Source organism: Andrographis paniculata, unplaced genomic scaffold (assembly GCF_009805555.1).
Source record: "Andrographis paniculata isolate CXL003 unplaced genomic scaffold, ASM980555v1 Contig38END, whole genome shotgun sequence".
In the NCBI taxonomy this organism is placed as follows: Eukaryota; Viridiplantae; Streptophyta; class Magnoliopsida; order Lamiales; family Acanthaceae; genus Andrographis; species Andrographis paniculata.
In genome coordinates this window covers 319,399-332,573 of record NW_026137571.1, presented here as the reverse complement: position 1 = coordinate 332,573, position 13,175 = coordinate 319,399, and the positions used below count along the sequence as shown (strand labels likewise).

Sequence of the window (13,175 nt, the reverse complement as noted above, 5' to 3'; positions counted from 1 at the left end):
GCGTGAGTAACGTGGTGTGCATAACGTATCTGGTCTGCTCTTCTTTCTATATATATATATACTTATTTATAATATTATACATATTTATCAAACCCGTTGTTACGTGTTAATATATATACCTTCTCATGAACATATAAACTATTACTTGCAAGTATTTTTGTTGTTATATGACACTATTAATTAAATATATTTATTCAAAACTAACTATACCAACAACCTTTTTTAATCACATACCAAAATTATGTGGCAATTTGAAGGAATTCTTTGCATATAAAATGGATAATAATTTCCTATAAAGCTGGAAGCTGAAATGATTAGAAATGGTAATCAATATAATTAATTGGTTAAACTAAAAAGGAAGAAAATTGTGTGTGTGTGAGTACGTACTCCTTATATATTTACGCGTCTGTGACAGTGTGTGCCCTAATTTCTCACCGTGAATTCGCTTCGGGGAATCTTATCGAGATTGAGAAGCAATGCCGGCGCAGTTGATGCCTGAGATTTCCTTCGGCGGAGGCCATGGAAGGGACGGAGCTTCTCCGTTCTACAAAAGGTAACATGCTTCTCTTTCATTTCTGGATTTTTTGTAGCTCGAGCATTGTTGAGTGTTTAATTCTGGTGAATGTTTGTTTTGGTAATCGGAAATGTGAGCAGGTTGGAGGGGAAGGTGGCCATCGTCACCGGCGGCGCGAGGGGGATTGGGGAGGCGACGGTGAGGCTGTTCGCAGCTCATGGTGCGAAGGTAATTATAGCTGATGTGGAGGACAAATTGGGGATTTCAGTGGCGGAGTCACTCGCTCCTCACGTGACCTACGTCCACTGCGACGTCGCGTCGGAGGTTGACATCAGGAATCTGATAACCGCGGCGGTTACCGATCACGGCGGCCTCGACATCTACTTTAGCAACGCCGGAATCCTCGGCGACCAGGCGAGGCACAAGAGCATCCTCGATTTCGACGCCGACGAGTTCGACGAGGTCATGAGAGTCAACGTCCGAGGCGCGGCGCTGGGGATGAAGCACGCCGCCGGCGCGATGATCCGCCGCGGCGGATGCATAATATCGACTGCGAGCGTGGCGGGGGTGATGGGGGGGCTGGGGCCACACGCCTACACGGCGTCGAAGCACGCCGTCGTAGGGTTAACGAAGAACGCGGCGTGCGAATTGGGGAAGTACGGAATTCGAGTGAACTGCATATCGCCGTTCGGAGTGGCGACGAGGATGCTGGTGGCGGCGTGGCGAGGGGAGGGGGAGGAGGACGGCGGCGCGGAGGAGGTGGAGAGGGTGGAAGAAATGGTGAGGAGGATGGGGAACCTAAAAGGGGAGACGCTGAGGGCGAAGGACATAGCGGAGGCGGCGGTGTTCCTGGCCAGCGATGAATCCAAATATATAAGCGGCCACAATCTGGTGGTGGACGGCGGCGTTACGGCGGCGCAGAATTGTGTGGGGCTGTAGATCAGGTCTGTACGTATAACTAATTAATATATATTTAAATCTTTGGGTCCATTTCATTTCCGTATAGGGGAAGAAGTTGTTTGTGGTTTTATTATTATTCTCTAGTGAAAGTTGTATCAATGTTTCTTGTTGAGGTTAAATAGAAGAAAGGTTGCTCTCTTTAAATGGACACTTAAAGAATTTTTTGTAAGTTTCTTTTCCTATATTCTCAAATTGGTCGCTCAATGTTACTAGGAAAATTCTTATTAACATTTATCCCCCCACTTCTTGATACATTTAGACTTTAACGAGTCATCCCGTCTGACCTATGTGCATTGCACAAACCACATTGAGCACCATAGATAGGGTTGAAGGTTCAAAATCTAATCACTAACTTTTTATTATTTTAAAAAAATTCTCAAACTTCTACGTGTATGGAGCCGAAATTGTTGGCAATTTCAGGGAACTTACTTTCTTGAATTCATGGTAATAAAAATGGGATCTTTATATTTTATATATTGCCTTTGGAGAAGGATCCAATGGTGGGATCCATGATGACATCATCCATGCCAATTACTGTAGAGATTCTTGTATACATAAATTATGATATGTATATATAGATAAATTGTATAACTATTTTCTTATATTTTATTTTTTTTATTTATTGTGTGAAATTTTAACTAAAATTTGCATAAAACATCTAAAATTGATGTTTAACAGTAAAATATTTTAAATATTTTTTTAATAAAATTTATAAATAAATAATTGATTAATTTTTATAATTTTTATAAAAATCACAGAAAAAATCATTTTTGGTTCAATTCAAATTTTTTTTGGTCTCACTCAAATAAAAATTTATCAATTTTAGTCCTAAAATAATTAACTGTGATTGAACAAGGCCGTGTCGATGATTCATAAGGTGACTGAGCTTCCCAAGCAGCCAACACGGCGTGTTGATTACTCTGCACTTCTGAACACGGCCGTGTTCCTACCCGTATTTTGAACACAACCGTTCTAGGCCACCATGTTTTCAATATAATCATATTGTAGGTCATGTTTATTATTATTTTTACTTATTATTAGTTAAAATTATTTGATATATATATTTATAATTTATAATTTATAATTTTTACTTATTAATATATTATTATTATTTTTGCAATTATTTTTTTAAAATATTAAAAATTAATTATTTTTATATTATAAAATAATTGTAAAAAATATTTTTTATGAATTATAAATATATATTATATATATAATAATTGTAACTAACAAGTGAAAATAATAATAAACATCACCTACAATACTTATATTGAAACATGGTCGTAAAACATGGTCGTAAAATATGGCTGTGAACATGGCAACGTTGATAACACGGGCAGGAACACGGCCGTGTTCAGAAGTACAAGGTAATAAATATGGCCGTGTTGGGGACTCGTGTTCAAACCAACATCACGGTGTTCAGTCCAGTCAACCATTTTGGAACTAAATTGATAAATTTTCATTTCAGTGAGACGAAAATGGATAAAAAAATTTTAATGAGACCAAAATTGATAATTATGATATTGAATGCGATAAGAAATAATATTTTCTCTAAAATTTATCTTAAAAAATGATAAAATGAAAGATGAATAAATTATTTATTTATGTAATTAAAAAAAATAATTAATATATTACCTTTTTCTTTCTATCAGATTAGTCTTTGGACTAAGAGCTGTTTTGGACAAATTTTAATTTAATCCAAAGGATTTTACCAAATAAAAAAAACATAACGTATATTGATATGTATCTGTCAACCTCTCTACCTTTTTTGAACCTGTCAATTGGTAGCTAGTTTTAAATAATGGTGAGATTTGACTGATTTTTATATGTAATCAAGTAGTTGGGAAAAAATAGGGTCGAAGTTCTCAAGCCAGGCAATTAAAAAATGCAGCATATATATATACACACACTGTAAGTATCACGAGGCAGACTAGTTGCAGTGATTATTCAATTCAATCTTTTGAGCTCATCTTTCCAATCAACATCATCCTATTTATCGACTATTCTTAAAATCCAGGTTGTCTTAACAATTTCTTTTCGTGTATTGCAAGCTGCTATGAGTTTAGTTCCTACTTCCTAACAATGAAACATAACATGTAAGAAGAAGAAACTGGGAAATTTTCATGCCAAGTGAGGATTGAAATTCCTTTCCCAATACACACTTTTTCATGTCAAATTTTGTTAGGAAGAGCAGCAGATGATATGATAATGTAAGGGAAGACAGTAAATTGTTTCGAAGGCACAAAAGTAGAAGTTCAAAAGGCAAACCTTTACGCGGCTCATTCGGATGCCAAATCAAGCAGTTTGCGGAAGAATTGGTGAGGATACATGGGAGGATCTTCGGCAAGAGCCTAAACAAGAGGAGCAGCTACAAATGGTTAGAAAAAAAAAAACTACGAAAGAGTACTTCTAACCAAAATTTAAAGACAAAAGAACTATGGAAAAACATATGTTATGCATCACTAGATATTCAGGCCAAAAATAGAACCAATTTCATCTACAAATTGAATCATATGAAGACTAGCTTATGCATGTTGGCCTGTAGATTTACCCGCATGAAAATGAGAATTAGAATGTTGTAATAATCACCTGGTGAATGAGGACGGTAGAAGGTGTCATCCCAGGAACGGTGTTCACCTCAATGATCAGCACCTGCAACAGGGCTCAGAGATGCAAACAATTGAAGCATTGTACAATTTAGTATATCTGCTTTGAGTAAACTTAGGTTTCAACTTACCTCGCCACTGTCCACATTGACAAATGCATCAATACGCGAAAATCCCTCCAACTGCAGAGTGTTTGCTATGAGTTCTATACGTTTCTTACAGTTATTTAGTGCATCAGTACTGCAGTTAAAAGAAAAAAGTCATGTCAGCTGAGATGCCATGTGAAAGATAGATGAATCTAGAGAACATGGTAGCGAGCTAAACTAATTCGGATGTGAGCCATTTGTTTTTTGCCGTGGGTTCTCCATGGACAATGCCACCTTAAATCATATATATATAATGTTTGTGAATAGTTTAGATTAAGTGAAATGATAGATGGTGAAGGAAACAATTCAAGTACTGAAAAAGTAACTAAGGAGTTGTGAATTTTTTCATGAAGAGGCAGTATCCAATATCTTAAGAACTACTGAAGGAAAAGGCCAATGCAAACCTTATAATAGAGGGAGGAGGTGGAGTCAAGTTGATTCCAGTTCCACCTGACAGAAGATGAAAAACCAATTGCATCAGATAATCATTATCGATGAAGTAAATTGTCCCGTATATTATTGATTTGTTGCGTCAGGAGAAATAAACAAATTCACTTATACATATGTACAGAAGCCCAAAAAAGACAAATATGAAACCTGATTAGGAGTATGGATACCTTGAAATTTCTCCTCAAGTGATAATATATCTCCGGATTCTTTCACAGTAATGCTGGGAGTCAATGATCGCATTGAACCACGTTTTCCTAGAACACCAACTGTAATTTCCACCCATCGGCTGTTTCCTTCCCAAAGAAGATTGTCTGCATTCCCAGAATTTGATTGGGATGAAACAACGATTTCATCTGTCTCAATAAAAGGCTCAAATATCAAGTTCTCCGGAGAAGGAACTGGCATTTCAATCAGTCCATGTCCCTGTAGAAAATTCAGCATAACAATTTAGCTAAGTCAAAAGAAAGTATAATGATAATGATACATTTATAAATCTGTGGAATCTAGTTTTGAGAACAGAGAAGGTAACAATACAGCACAGATCAACCTGCACTATAGCATATTCAACCTGAAAATCTTAAAAAATTACAGTTTGAGTGGTTACAATAAAATATGCTCAAACATTTTGTATCCGGATGAGATACAAATGGACAAATCCAGACAAGAAGAAACTATATCATATTATGCAAAGCTAGATACTTATTCAGCTCAATTTTATTATCTGAATCCTGCATTTGAAAACATTCCCGTTAAATGTCAACATAGCCACATTGTGATGGTAAAACAAGTATAGATAGCATGGTTTGGCTTCGGATGAAATATTTTGAAATCTATTGTCACTACCTTTGATAAACTATTGGGAAGAATCTGTGATAAACAGTTTTCCAATGCTTTGATGTACACATCAAGGTCGCCGTCACAACTATGCCACGAAATGAATATCGTACAGCATGTCAGAATTCTATCAACCAATACACAATCTCAAGTAACATGTTTACGTACCACAATCTTGCTACTCCAGTTGAACAACCATCTCTGGCTGGTTTGACACATAAAGTTTCACACCTAAGTTTTGATGTCAAATCATACCAAATGTCATGTGGAGAATTTTTCAGTAAATCTCCCTTGGATCTTATTTCCTTAGCAATTGTGAGGACACCCTGATCAGTAAGCTGTAACCGGAATAAATTAGGTACGTGAAAACAATATATAATATGAATCACCAATACTCACGCGTAACTTCAGAAACATGCAAAACAAATGTAAATGGCAGTGAAAAACGATAGTAATTACAAATGTAAGAACCATGAAGGAAAAGATACTGAAGTTTCACTGTTATTTGGGAAATTGTGAAAGCAGTCAACTCAATTATATTTTGGACAATATAAATTATGCCAAGGAGGTTTGGGTTGGGATGACCATAGTCAACTCAATTATATTCTAGAAAATTTTAATATACATACAAAGACTGCAACCACTTATGGACAAAATTATCTGAGAAAAATCAAATGACTGACAATGCATATATTAAGAAAACAATGAATATATCATGTTGAAAAAAGTAATTCACACAACACTATTACCATACATGTTGAAGAGCAAGGGATGTAGCTACTTTATCCATGCATGTCTGAGAAGCAATTACACCAGGACCTAAGTTGGAGAAAAAAATATCATCCAATTTGTTACTGAAGTTATTCAAAGAAATCATCTAATAGATATTTACAGAACGTGGCTTAATGTCAGTGCTGATGAGGATAGGCTTCATTTCTTATCAAACAAACTTCAAGGCTGCAATACTTACCTGTATGGGGAATTCCTTTAGCCTCCAACAGTGACTGTAGCGTTCCATCTTCACCTATGCCCCCATGAACTGCCAAGTGTGTCAACTGATCAGTACAGTTGCATAGAACCATGCAAAAAATTATCATTTCCGATTATTTAATTCTTCATATATGAATCTATGTTTTTTGTGCAAAAACTAGTGTTTTCCTGGAAAACCATCAAACTTCTCCATCTGTTATTTGACTACATAAACCCAAACGTAAACATATCTAACTTCACTATTATGCAAATCGGCTGTGCCCAAAATTCCAGAAACATGCATAATCCTACCCAAAGTTCTATTCTGAAAAATCTCTGAATATTACTAATTTTGGATCTATATATACATACTTTTTCATTGTATCAATTGAAGGTGGTAATGCATAACACGTGGTAAGCATACGTGTTATGCACGCGATAAAGAGGGAATCAACTAGAATTTGGAAAAAAGTGAAATGTGGAATGATGACCAAATAACACAAATATAACTGAAGAAGATAAATGATTAAGAAAGTGTGGGATATTGGTAAACATATGAACTTTATTGCACCTGCAATAAAAACAGTTGCCCCAACATTCTTGGCTTGCTCGACCCATTGTTCAAGGGAATATTTCTTTGGTAAATCATCAGATATATCAAACCCTTTGAACCAATCATGTTTCTGTAAGCCTTCTATGATGTCATCCATCACTTTTCTCCGCCACCGAGATGTCAGTGCTGCCCGAACTGGCTCAATTGCTTCAATGCATGCATCAAGAACTTCTTCAGTAGTATGTCTGAGCACCACTGAATATCTGTGCACCAAAAACCAGCAATTTTACTGATACAAGAAAACCTATCATAAAATGAGAATCGAATAATCAAATATTAAATGCACTATTAAACAGTTTGGATTTTGTATGATGCTCAAAAAGACAGCATGTAATTTATTAATCTTTTAGATTTGAGTTTAAAACAATTGAGTTCAACAGGAAGAAGTTTAAGCACAACAAAAAATTAACTCACGGCAAGGACCAAACAACCCTTGAGGTGATTCCTAGCTCAGTCTTGTCAGCATCTTCATTGGATAAGCAACCATTTGCAGGGGCAAGCAGGCATGGAATTACTTCAAGCTGCGATAATTCAACATAGAGAAAGAATGAACCAAAGCTTTTTTATTTATCACTCAAGAAATTAAGAAAGCATAATTCAATGCTTAGACATTTGGTTATAAAGATATTTTTGCATAAGGATATTTTCCGGAATGAAGCATTGAACATATAAAAGTAAGATTTGCAAAACTAAAATTGCTGATGGTTAAAAATAGTCCTGAAGACTTACATCGTCAGATGCTTGAAGATTCAACCAAACATTAGTTCCACTCATAAGAGAGACTTGCCGCTCCGAAGTGTCTCCACCAAAAACAACAAAAACTTTCTTCAGATCTTTGTGGTGCGGAAAACCAATTTTAGTTTGTGAAGATTTGTTTCTTATAGAGGCACTTGATGCCATAGTACGTTGGCTAATCTCTGGAAACCTCAGGCTAGCATGTTGAACTACAGTGCGGAGAATGTTAGAGTGTGAAAATCCAACCTGTAGATGATAAAACACTTAAGGAGTCTCATAGACCAAATCAAAATATACTTTTATGCAAAACACTTGGTCTTGTATACTGAATTCACTTTTAGTTGTTGATTGACCAAAAAGCAAGATGATCAAATTATGAACCAAATTGAGAGAACCTTTGAAGCTTGCTGAAATAAAAAACTTGTTTGCTCCATCCCACTGATCTGCATAGGAAAAAGGATTTAAGTATTATGTTAAACATAGAGACTGTGCCAAAAAACAAAACATAATAAATATGAGATAGATATCTCACCAAGTTAATGTCAGTAAACACCACTGTGCCTGATTCAGAATGTCCGAACTTATTGCCAGTCAGGCAATCAGTATGAGTAGGTGGCAAAAACCAACCATCAATTCTAGCAAAATCACATAGGCTGAGTTTTTGAAATAGTAAGGAAGCTCCTTCACGAATATTTCCAATTATATCTTCAGGAAATCGAGGTGGTGTATGGTAAGCAACCTGCAAAGTTACAAGGTTAAATGCCTTCATTTCAATGGGAGAGTGATACTGATACCATAAATTTGGAAGAAATTTTCATGGTAACGTAGCAAAATAACAGTCCATTAGGAATTTCGAAAAACTCTTAATACCTGTTGTGTTGGTAGATATTTCCTCCTATAATTGAAAATGATGTCCTTTTCGCTGGAATCAACACTGCCATGAGATTGAAGTTCCACCTGGCAATGGACAAGCCAAGCTTAAGATAAGTGAATTAAAAGAGACCAATTATGCCAGATTACCTTAGCAATAAACTTTAAGTAGATTTAACACTTAAAGAAATATTGGATTTGTGGGCAAGAGATAACAAAATAATCACTCTTGAAGCTAATTTATTCAATGTGTGACATGTTGAAGTTAAGAGTATCTTAATTTGATATAGAAATAACACAGTGACTGGAGAAAACCTGGACTATGTTGGTGCTTAAACTAAATCCTAAACTATTAGTCATTAAATCTATGTTTGTACTAACAGCAAGGTAATGTGAGATACTTGACTTCCTCTAGCCAAGTAGAGATAAATTTATTACCCTGGACTTGTATAATAAGATACTCAGCCATACATCCTTAAATTGGAAACTTGAAACACCTCAGAAGTCATAAATACTTTGTCTAGATATAGAATCTAATCAGGCAATTATCATAGTTCATACTTCTCCCAGTCTGGAGTGACTGGTCTTATAAGAATATCTGAAATAAAAAGTTAATGAAGGCATTGTTCCCCCATTGCAATCCTTTTTCCCATCATAATATATACACAGAAAATTGAAGTTTTAAAAGCAAATATTCAAAACCTAAATGTTACCTGAATCAAATCATCACAAAGAGACGCAGACAGAAGCCACATTTATGTACATTCGTACAATATTATCAAATCACTACTCTCGTGGGCTATAACATATTAAGACTATATTACACTATTATTATGTATATATACAAGCTTAAACCATAGTAAACCAAACAAACATATTTAAGGTAATCATCTGTTACTCTTAAAATACATTAAAAGAAAATGCTACAGTAATTTATGATATAGTTTTAAAAGACAATTGATAGTGCAGTAATGTTACATGCAGTATCTACCACAGAGGAGATTATACCCCATACCTCTGTTGGAAGTAAGGCAACAGGATGGGACTCAAAAGATGAACCCACATCAAGGACAATGGTTGTGAATTCTCTACCGCCTTCCAAAAAAATTTCTATGAGGACTTTATCATCAATTCCCTGATAAATGATGAAAATTTGGATTGATCAGAGAATAGTACATGGGCAGGTCCCCAAGTAGTGAATTTGTTCAATTTTAGTTTCAAATTTTATCACTTACCTTTTCAGACAGTCACCATCCATCATAACTAAATATGGCACTATTAACTATACATGGTTTCAAAGCAGCCAGTTGCATTTCATTCATGTCATCATGCAAAATATTATTATCACTGTTGCTCGTGTCGCAGTCAGATTTTACTGAGTCTGGCAATATTCAAAGGTTCAACACTAAAGGCCTTTACCCAAATCATCATATCACAAATGGAAGCAGTGTTGGTAGAATTATATATTTGATAATACAAAACTTTTAAGAGTACCATGAAGACTTACCTCTGAGATAATTGCATTAGCTTTAATGAGAGAATCAGAAACACCATAAGCAACAGTGACACCAATACTTGATCCTGCCCTCGTGGGCTTTACCTGCAATTACCCAATAACAGAGGGGCAGTAAAGGAAACTCATCTACTTGTGTTTGTCAATGTCTCATACCTGAAAAACACAAGAAACAGTCTTACCACAACTTTTCCATGTTTAACATCCAGATGATTTTTGGTGAACCATGTTAAGAGCTCAGTTTCTTCCAATTCACTTCCCTGAAATCAGTTCTCCAAGTGCTTCAGTTTCAAATATCAAACCTATTAGAAAGTACTCAATGGATAAGAAATGTGGGTTTGTATAAACATCATGGATAGTAATATGAATTTCCAGGAGGCTTGAATATAGGATATAAAAGAGCCACCTTCTCGAGATAAATTATTTGAAACTTTTAAAGCTCTTATTGAGCCAAGAAAATCGAGACATGCACGAACAAACATTTTCCTCATTAACTGAATCATAGCATATGACAATATAAAAATTGCTATATATCACTAGCACCTGGAGAAAAAGGATCATAGAATCCGCAAACTACCAAAGAAGGATAAATGCTCTTTTGAAATGATAGATAAGAGAACTTTCAAGCACAAACTTTCTGCTAGATTAGCATCAGTGGCTGTTGTGAAGAAGATGAAGGATTCCTGGTAGATCCCCCGGTTAACATGAATCATAAAGTTGAAAGTCACCTGAACAAGAAAACTTGGTACAGTAACGAAGCCGTGTTTATCAAGCTCCAAAGAGGCATCATACTGCAAACAAGTCAAGTAAAAGAGCGCATTAAATTTCCAAACACACCCAAACACAACAGGATATGACAATATGACCAGTTTCTGTTGCCTTTCAGAGATGAGATTCCTTAATAGGGATCCACCATTCAATCCATTAGAGGATTCTGTAATTCAATTACTTATATACCATTCCACATGCAACACTTCATTTGGTGTAAATTTAGATGTGATCATTGACCAAATTAGGTGGAATGCAACTCTCTAACAGCTGAATTAGCTTGTGCTGCTAAGGATTTATGATGAATGACAAGAATATGCACAAGTAGAAAAAACACTTTAAAAGGTGTATATTATGAATCCTTTTATATTTCATTAGGTATTCTCACCCAACAAGAATTTAACCTCAAACCATCAAAATAAATACTGACCGAAGGAGCACGGAAGTTACCTTGTCAAATGCTTTGCGACATTCATTGGATTGGGTCCCAACAAATGGAATGTTAAATTTCTCCAACAATTCCTAGAGTGCATAACACAAAAAGATTAGAGAAGTATATATAAGTTGGTAGGCGGTTTTATGGAGAATGCAACTATAACAAACATATTATATATATATATATATGAAAATACAATCTCACTTGGATGCCACCATCTTCACCAAAACGACCATGTATGACAGGAAACACTATGTCCACAAAGGAGGCAAGGTGTTCAGCAAACTCATTCAATGATTTGAAACCTTGGGCAAGACTGCAATAATCTTATTTGTTTGAATTAAAGAAAACCTATTGTAAACTTCAAATAGCACTGAAAAAGCTTACCTTTCAAGTTTGAAGTCAAAATCAGCAGGTGTGTTTGAGTACACCTAAAATGTAAAATTTTCAATCACTCTTAACATGAACTTCGGATAATTTCTAGGGAAAAAAAAAAAAAAACATTGAACAAAACTCGAACCTGAGCAGAGGATATGGCGTACGCTTTGAGATTGCAGTCAACGTAATAGCAACTCACATGCAAATCATTCCCCTGTAAATTTTTTTTTGCTTAATTTCAAGTTCGAATCAGTGGGAAAAAATGAAACTTAGTTAACTAAATTCATCGGAAGTTCCATAACTCTCCTTTATCCAATGAAACTACAGACCTGAATGTGATCCAGAACAGAGCGAGCGGAATTAAGCGAGATCCCGCGCTCGGCCGAAGGACCGCCGCAGATAACTCCGACTCGCAACACTCTACCTTCTTCGTCAATGGAAGAATTTCTCTCCGCCTTCGATTCCGGCGCCGCAATAGAGGCTTCCACCACACGCCGGCACTTCAAAACCGATTTTGGAAAGACGTGTAATGGAAATTTATATGAAGCGCAACGACGAATTGTGAAGGGAGTTTTCCGAGGCAGAGACGAGCGAATCTCATCGGGAAGGACGCCGGAATTCAGTGCGGTGGAAGAAAGAGCCATCGGAGCGGAGCTAAGAGTAAGCGTCAGGCTGTGTGTCCAGCAATGGTACAGTTTCTAACGATCGCGCCAACGAAATAAATACACACCACGCGCGCCCACGCGCCACCTTGATTTTTCTGGCTGTCTATACATGTTCTTTTTTTTTTAAAATAAAGAAATAAAAAATACTCCTCCCTACGTCAATATTCATTTGATCAAATACAAATTTAAAAAAATTATATAAAAATAAAAATATTTATAAAAAAATGATATTTTTTATTAAAAAATTAAAACGAAAATAAATTTGAATGACAATCAATAAAAAAATAAAAATAAATTTAAATAAAGGAAGAAGAGATTAAATAATAATTAGAATAATTTCGACATAAAATAAATAAAATCTCCCGTGTGTCGTTTTTTTGTAGGTAAATGAAAACTAGTGTCCTAAATTTTCTTTTAAAATTTTTTATTTGGAATTTTACATATAAATATTTGGACGGCAGAGTTATTATAATTATTATTGTTATTATTTTTTGTCTTCTTTCTCTTGTTGGTAAACAACATTAAAATACCATTTAGGTTGATTTATAAATCATTGACATCTTTGTCTTCTATTGTGTTCATTACTGTTCTATATTATAGAACACAACAATAATATATGATTCATTAGTATTAAAATTCTGGGCATTCAACTTTTCTCTCCGTATCTTTTTAAAAAAATAAAATAAAATTTTTTATTCTACCATTTGTTATACAACAT

General features: G+C 35.3%; 2 protein-coding genes across 3 annotated transcripts; one reads left to right on the top strand and one right to left on the bottom strand.

Moving 5' to 3' along the window:
- The first annotated feature begins 328 nt into the window (after window positions 1-328).
- LOC127251016 (short-chain dehydrogenase reductase 2a) lies at window positions 329-1,698 on the top strand. Its single transcript, XM_051274541.1, has 2 exons — window positions 329-553; window positions 655-1,698. The coding sequence occupies exons 1-2, from the start codon at window positions 477-479 to the stop codon at window positions 1,451-1,453; spliced, it is 876 nt and encodes a 291-aa protein (XP_051130498.1). The 5' UTR covers window positions 329-476; the 3' UTR covers window positions 1,454-1,698.
- A 1,695-nt stretch (window positions 1,699-3,393) lies between these two features.
- On the bottom strand, window positions 3,394-12,541 carry LOC127251142 (uncharacterized). Of its 2 annotated transcripts, XM_051274740.1 has the most exons (24): window positions 12,122-12,540; window positions 11,935-12,006; window positions 11,802-11,845; window positions 11,619-11,730; window positions 11,429-11,500; window positions 10,939-11,001; window positions 10,393-10,470; window positions 10,205-10,297; window positions 9,713-9,832; window positions 8,698-8,784; window positions 8,360-8,566; window positions 8,223-8,270; window positions 7,822-8,073; window positions 7,507-7,613; window positions 7,051-7,295; window positions 6,481-6,549; window positions 6,265-6,329; window positions 5,679-5,848; window positions 5,520-5,598; window positions 4,844-5,099; window positions 4,631-4,676; window positions 4,212-4,320; window positions 4,064-4,126; window positions 3,394-3,825 (listed from the first exon to the last, which is right to left on the bottom strand). In XM_051274740.1, exons 1-24 carry the CDS (start codon window positions 12,434-12,436, stop codon window positions 3,754-3,756), a joined length of 2,844 nt encoding a protein of 947 aa, XP_051130697.1. In that variant the 5' UTR covers window positions 12,437-12,540; the 3' UTR covers window positions 3,394-3,753. The 2 variants fall into 2 exon arrangements, with proteins under 2 accessions (XP_051130697.1, XP_051130698.1); XM_051274741.1 differs by lacking the exons at window positions 3,394-3,825; window positions 4,064-4,126; window positions 4,212-4,320 and adding an exon at window positions 4,372-4,460 and having other exon boundaries at window positions 12,122-12,541.
- Between the last annotated feature and the right edge of the window lie 634 nt (window positions 12,542-13,175).